General features: G+C 39.7%; 1 protein-coding gene across 2 annotated transcripts in view; it reads left to right on the plus strand.

The window, feature by feature from the left end:
• The window catches only part of pum (pumilio), a 136,134-nt gene extending 131,085 nt beyond the window's left edge, over positions 1-5,049 (plus strand). Inside the window, exon 10 of one of the 2 annotated variants that reach the window (XM_074091547.1) lies at positions 3,425-5,049. In XM_074091547.1, coding sequence (XP_073947648.1) covers positions 3,425-3,671 — 247 coding nt within the window. In that variant the 3' untranslated portion in view covers positions 3,672-5,049. The remainder of the gene's footprint in view (positions 1-3,424) is intronic. The other variant, XM_074091555.1, reaches the window with a different exon arrangement.
• The last annotated feature ends 2,928 nt before the right edge of the window (positions 5,050-7,977 follow it).

Below are 7,977 nucleotides of genomic sequence, written 5' to 3' on the forward strand. Positions count from 1 at the left end.
TTCGCTGTAATTTCTGGCGATTCTGGTCGACTTCTCTTTTTGCTGTTGATTTCTTGCGGTTCCTTAAACTGTTTATTTTGGTAGTCGTTTTTGTTTTTAAGGATAATAAGTTTATCATATTTAATAACCGCTTTTCTTCCTTGTTCTCTTTCCTTTTCTACTTCTTTCTGGAGTTCCTTTCGCTTGTTCAACATTTCCGGTGGATAGTCTTCTTTAATGTAGTACGATGTTGTGTCTAGTTTTTTCTTATTTTGTTGATTTTTTATTTTTAACCCCATAGTGAGCATTGTCACGACAATGGGCCTTATCTTCTCCCCTTTCCTCCCGTGTCTTCTCACGTATTCGATGCTGTTATTTTCGCAATTTATTTTTAGGATGTTTTTTATAATGTCAACTACAATTGCTTCTAAACTGTGGTAGCACTTTTCAGTTTCTTCTACGCCGAAAAAAAGTAATTTTTTTCTCCTTTTACATCTTTCTAGGTTTTCTATAGCAAATTTTTGTTTTTCTAATTTTTGTTCGAGTTGCTCATTTTTTGATTCTAGGTGTTTAAATTTTTCGTTAATATTATTATTTATCGTGTTTTTAATATCTTGCTTCATGTCCTGCATGTCCAGCTTCTGTTGCCTTATTTCTACCTGCATAGTTCTCAACAAAGTTTTTATTTCGTCCATTTTTTTTTATTACAGCGCCCTCTTTTGTTATGACTGTGTAATATTAAGAGGATCGTTACGGTACTGAATGGTTGCTACTGCGCTTACTATTTCGGCGTGGATAGATCGCGATCGAATGTGGCGTAGTGCTATTGATAGTTCCTCATAGATGTCGTTGTTCGCTACAGCTATTTATAACGAAATGATGTTGCAGTTATTATTTAAATGCTATTTTGAGGTTATCAATTATTAACTTTTTTCTCGCACCTTACACTATAATGCTCCGTAAATATTTGTAGTTCACTTTTTAAAATGTACAGTTTTTTTTTGTTTTTAGGCATTAGATAGTTTTGTTCACTGTTATTATAGTCACTTAACGTCACTTTGTTGTTTTCGTTTGTCACTTGTTTTACGGAAGTTGTGTTCACTTTATCTACATAATTTGTGTTTAGTTCGATAAATTCACTGGTTTTCGGTACTTTTTGAATGGATTTATGACAAATCCTTCGCTTTCGTTATTTTAGATTAATAATTTGTACAGAGCTAATGTTTACTACGTCACAGCAGCGCCCTAGTATTAGTAGGACATATATATGCACTCAAATTATTAAGGCTTCGCACGCGTAAGTCATTTTATTAGATACAGCAGTTGAATTGAAATTCCGGGTTTTTGCAAAATTCCCGTGGTAATTCCCGAAAATTATTAATTTGTGTGTGAAAAAGGTCCCGCCTCAGCATAAATGCGGGCTCCTAGGGTGAAGCCAGCGCTGGTCTTCCGGCGAGACCATTTTTATCGGTCACAGAAACCCTGTCGTGCAACACGGCCTTACGCGGTATGTTGAACGCAGCCGTTGCGATTGCGTCGAGCAGCGCTGTCTGACGGCGAACAAACTTCTTAAATTTATAACCTTAAAAAAAGACCGTGCGCACGTCATGGTTGCTGTGACTGTGAGAGACCTTTAGAACATATTCCTCACAAAATATAGGGTATTATTATGGTTTTATAATTCAAGGTTCGGGTAAGCCCCATTAGCCTTCAGTGTCGGGTCTATATTTTTGTGTTTAGATAGCATAAAGGAAATATTTTTTTTTTTAACACTGCCTTAGATACCTATAATAGGATCAAATAAAGATGAATATGGGCAATCAGGGGAAAAAACTCGTGTAGTTTTGAATATTGGTACCTACAGTTATACCTTGCAGTATCCAGATGAACACACTTAAAGTTCTCAAGGGTGGGGGGTGTGCTGATGGTGTAAGGGGGGTTAAAGGTACCTTTTTTTAGGTTTTTGCTCATATCTCGAATATTTTTACAAATAGCATTATGATTACTTTGGACAAAAGTTTATACATAAAATTTTCTACAAATTTGGTCATATTCATTTTTTCTCTACGATTTATACTTTAGGAGCTACGGGTTGTGTAAGTTTTAACAGATTCAAAAAGAAGACGCTTTAAGAATAACGAAATGACCTTTTTGATATTTAAGAATAGAAAAAGCAAATCAGTCTGTCTTTATTATTATCTTATTCATCGTATTCTACATCAACATCTTCGTCTCCTACTTCTGTGATAATCAAGGAGCGGAATTTCTCATAGCAAAAATCAAACATCAAAGGGATTGAACATAAGTTTTATCGACTATTCCAGTTATCGATGTTGTCGAATCGACTCTTCGCTTGTTATCGCCTTGTAACATTATTCTGTAACATTTGACCTCTTTGATAAGCGACTTGCATCTCCATATTAAAATAAAGTAAATCCCGGCAACGTCACATATTATGACATTTATGTCGCTTGAGTTTTTCTAAGTCATTCCCGTGTTATTAAAATGATTAATCCTAAAAGAAAAACGATTGACAAATGGATAAAAAACATCCCTTACTTACAATGAGGACTCTTTAACGGTATATTGCTCTAAATGTAAAGTTAATTTAAAGCAGCTCAAGCTCTTTATATTTTAATTGTACCTAACTAGCTTAAAAAGTGCTATTTTAAAAGTACCTACTATTTTCTGTTTTATTAATTGCTGAAATATTTATCGATATTCGATAAAACTTATGTTCAATTCCTTTGACGTTTGATTTTTGCTATGAGAAATTCCGCTCCTTGATGATAATCTACATGTAGCTACATCGTTTGTATGTACATGAGCCTAAGCAGCGGAAGCATACGACTAGGATCAATGGTGGTAATTGGCTCCTCGCTTCCAACCCCACATTTCGGGGACATTTCGTTACCCAGCGTCTCTTGTAGTTGGTGTAATACCTACTCGTAATGCGTGATATTTTGCTGACCCTTTAGTAGGGAGGAGAAAAGAGAGATCAGCTTTGGACTTGGTATTTGGACAAAAAGCGAGTATCGATGGCTGTTAAGATCAAGCTGTGTAGTGGGCGCACGATATATTTTCAAAAACAGTTTCTCTTTATTTTTTAGAGCAAAAAAAAGATGACCAAATTTGTCGGAAATTTTATGTAGAAAGTACCTAAACATAATTCTATTCGAACAAATATTCGAGATATTAGCTAAAACCTGAAAAAGGTACCTTCAACCCCCCTACACCCTCAGCACAGCCCCTTGAGGACTTTTAGTATGTTCATCTGGATACCGCAAGGTATAACTCTACTGTACTGTATAATTTTCAAAACTACATGTATTTTTTTCCCATGATTTTGTTACTTTTCTCATCCTACTACTCTATAATGTCTACTAGCTCTCTGACTTATTATCTTCATCCCAAGTGGCAGTTCGGTCTGTAATATTGATCGCAGTCGTGCTTTTTTCAGTGCTCTCCACGTGATGATGAAGGATCAATACGCAAACTACGTGGTGCAAAAAATGATCGACGTGGCAGAACCGACCCAACGCAAGGTTCTCATGCACAAGATTCGCCCTCATATTGGCTCGTTGCGCAAGTACACCTATGGAAAGCACATCATTGCCAAACTGGAGAAATTCTTCATGAAAGCGCCAGAGTTGGGACCCATCGGCCCGCCTCCTCCCAACCCTGTGCTGTAGTATGTGTAAAGTATTAACGTCCGCGGGCATAGGCTGATGCGACGGCGCGGGTATCGCCTATTATAAATTTGTGAATATTTGCGATTGTACATTTGTAACTAAAGAGCTTGCCGCTTTGTCACCTACCGCACATCGGCAGGATTGCACCGCCGGCTGTGACCCTCTCATAGTAAATGTAGCGGCAGACAACAGCCGTTATTACATCTGATTAGATATAAATATTATCGTGCGCCCTTTTGTGTCTGTGTATGGTAAGATAAGGTCGTGTTGTACCTATAATAATTGTGTTAGTAGTATTGTGTTGTGAGAGGCAGGCACCGGCGGAAGGCGCGCGCGGCGGCTGCGACGCGCAGGCGTGCGGCGCCTCTGTACATACCGTAGCAGCAGACTGATGTAAAGAATGATACGATACTATATACTGTAACAATAGTTGTACAGCGTCGACGCCGACTCTGGTGCTCGCCCGTCGCGTCACCGTGGCGTAGTTCTATTGAGTTTAGCTCTAAGTGTTCTAGTATTATTCGTTGTTCGTATGAATCTATGTATAAATATTTGAACGTCTCTCATTCTCGTGTAATTTATGAATCGAAAGGAAACAGAATGGTCGTATGATCCGCAACGTTTCCGTAGTTTAGCTCGTTGTAGAATAACTATTAGCTGGGCTAGGGGACCTTGAATCTTCTAGTGATTGAGATATGCCGCAGGCAGTTCTAGACAATCGGCACTATAGCCGTGATTTTAATTATATAATTGTAATTTATTAATTTCAAGTCAAGCTCTCGTTTAAGTTAAACTCGGCTTTTAAATCATACGTATCGAATATTTTAATGATGGAATGTATAGTTATTTTTGTTTTGTGAAAATGATATTTTTGTATATTTTTATGTAACTAATTTAAGTTATTTAGTTAATGAGCCTCCTGAAAAGATGCGAGTAATGTCGTGGGGCGCGGTCGGCCGGCGCGAGGTCACGGTCGCGGGCGGCGGGCAGCGCTCGCTGGTTATAGTGATGATTGTTAAGTCCTGTACTGATAGTTATAGTTCCGAGGTCTACCTTGCCGGTTGCACGTCACAAGCGTAGCTGCTCCTCATTCCCCTATGTAATTAAACTTAATAGGAAGCGTAGTTTCCTATGACACCTCAGATTTTTTACATTTAGAGGTAACAAAAAAATTGTATATGGCTGTACAAAATGATTACAAATGATTTGTAAAACCTGTTTGTGATGGAATAAGGCGAGACGTCAAGGGCGGCGAGGTGTAACGATCACGGCTCTCGACGGCCCGCCTTGTAGGTTGTACTAGATAACATTTATATGATGATCCATCTGTTTAGACATTAATTATAATAAAGCATTTCTGTAATAATATTACAAAGTATACGTTGTTTTATTTTTTAGTTAACAACGGGCTGTTCTAAACACTGTCATAAATTTTGGTTTGGCGTGCCTGTACTGTAAGTTTGGATAGCATTAGTAAGCGATACAGAACATATACGTCGATAAAGTATGAGTTCGACAACAATGTTTTAGAATTTTCGGGTCACTAGCATGGACTTCAATATCTTAAAAATGAATAGAGCTAGTAGGCTACCCAAGGAAGGAAAATCAGGGGAATGTATAAGCGAATTTTGGCATAGTTGTAGGGAATGATGTTTTAAACCACTTACCAAAAGTACTGATGGGAGGAGGTGGAACTAGCGGGTAGGGGGGCTGGGCTGGGGTGCAAAGGCAGGGGTTGGACACTCCGCAGTTTAGGTACGTTCGGCCGGCGCACCTTTACAACGGGTAACGGCCGTGGGTTGCGGCTAGGCCCGCTCGCACGCTGGACGCGTCGCGCGTAAACAATGACTTCGATAATCTGTTTAAGGTAAGTATATTGTAGTGTTTACGGATGCATCATAAAAAGAAGGTACATGAATCTGAAATTATCATTTTTCAGAATTCTGAAAGATATTGAAAGGTAAGAAGTAAGAAGCCATTTTCGTGTATTTAATTGAAACCATCATATAGTTTTAAATACTCTGTAAGTGTAGTAGGTGCATAATGAGAACAAGATTGTTAGGTATAAAGGCAAATAGTCGTGATCATGATGCGCCGGATTCCATTTTTCCTTACTCATGTTTGTGGGTAGTCGGGCAGGGCGACCAGCGTTTAGGCAAAGAAATAAAAGTCAGTCTATGTAGGTCACTCTTGATATAATCAACACAACACAAATTCACATTCGAACAGTAGCAATTATCGCGAATGATTTAGGATCTAAAACCACGACGTTCTACCGTAACACGTGGGGCGCGAGTGCAACCAAAAGAGGACCGTTCGGTCGCACGGTTGGCAGTTTACCGCCGTTTTTCGGATTCCGGAGCCAAAATGGCAAAAAACGGAACCCTTATAGTTTCGCCATGTCTGTCTGTCTGTCCGTCCGTCCGCGGCTTTGCTCAGGGGCTATCAATGCTAGATTATCGGATACGGTACGGTATTATATGGATACGGTTATCCCATCGCCTGTCTAAGTAAATAACTGTCATACTCGATTTTGTCTTATTATATTCTTGATCAGGCGAAGGGATATATTCCTCCCACATCTTATTCTTCAGAGAAAGTCTTTGAAAGGAGATTTTACAGCTAGGTACATGAATTCGCTCTAGGTTGAACACAAAAACAGCTACTTGTTGCTACTCCCGGAATACACTAGTGAAGGTTAGAAATGTCATCATCATCAGATGTGTTTTGAGCATAGTTGCACAAAATTCACAATCAAATTAAATGAAATTTACTGCGTATGAACTAAGGTACAGACGATTAGGTTCACATTGCTTAACGTTACTTTTGTGATGGCAGCCACATTGTATTTGTTTTTTTTTGTGTCAAAATTCTATTTTTCAAGCCCTCTCACTTGATACCCATATGGAACGGATTGAAAAGAAATACGCAATAGGCAATTTTTGATGGAAATCATTTTGGATAAAAAAAATATACCTACTACTTTTCACATTTTAACGTACGTTACTGTGGTAAAATGCAAAATCTTATTGCTTTATTCTTCAACAGGTTAATACGTAATAAAATAACGCGACAAGTAGGTAATGTTAACATGCAATTATTCATTTTATTTACAGTCCGTCTTTTTTTACACACACGTATATACTTATGTTGGACGTAACCGAGTGGTGTCCAAGACAAGGAAAAAGAAAGAAAGGGAGACAATGTCGTAGATGGGAGGACGACATCAAAAATATAGCAGGCATTACGTGGAGAAGGAAGGCACATGATCGTACTCTGTGGAAAGCTTTAGGGGAGGCCTATGCTGGGAAAGCAACTTAATCTTCTCGGAACCGGTATCCAGTGAAACTTAAAATGTAAGAAAATGTTTAGTGTAAGATTAATGAATAAAGGCTATTATTATTATTATATACTTATGTTTATTGTTGTTATACACACGTATATATGTTCCGACAAACGGCTGCAATGCAGTATTTTGTTGGATACATTTTGCCAATTAAAATATGACACGCGTTTGCGTCGTAAAGTGAGTCGTACTGCGTAAGAGGCGCGCGCGTGCGCCACAGGTCAGTGCGCGGCAACCATAATATTAACACGTCGTCAAGAGACGTCACTGGCATGGACCCCAAAACGCAGGCCGTATTACCTCTTTGTATAGTATTAGCTATCCCTATTCTTTGCGCGAGATAACCGCCAGCTTTAGAGTGCCCCGAGGCCAGAACTAACCTCCTAGACAAGTCTTTTAAAACTTTTTTTGTGTCCGTTAATCGTTTCAAAAGCAAGCGCCGAAAATTCATGGTAGTCAGTCAAACCAGAATATTTGCGGCACTTGCTTACCTGAGCCTGCTAGGCAGCTGCTCCAGCTCTGAGCGTGGTGCCCTGGACGTGGGATGCGGCAAAAGTTTCGACACAGGTCACGTCCCAAACTAAAGACCGCCCCAACGTCCACGGCACCAAAGTGACACCATCAGGCCTTTCCATTGTCCCTCAACAAACCGCATGGTTCCAGCGTAGCTGGGATCGATGCAGTGGTGAGGGCCCGACGAATAAGGTCGTTAAGGGTACTGTGACGAAATAGGCGGCCTGCACTCCTGATGCAAGACAACCCGTGGCGGCCCAGGTGGTCAACTGCCTTCCCACACTGACATCGGTTCGGTGGGGCTCATATGCCCTGACCCCAGACGCAAACAAACAGCTATGCGCAGATGAATGGGCTCCAAAATTTTCCCTAAATTTAAGGAGGGTAACGCCCGAAGCCATTGACCGGACTCCTTCTTGGTGACAACAACAAGTCTTGCTCTATCTG

Source organism: Choristoneura fumiferana, chromosome Z, assembly GCF_025370935.1.
Source record: "Choristoneura fumiferana chromosome Z, NRCan_CFum_1, whole genome shotgun sequence".
Classification (NCBI taxonomy): Eukaryota; Metazoa; Arthropoda; class Insecta; order Lepidoptera; family Tortricidae; genus Choristoneura; species Choristoneura fumiferana.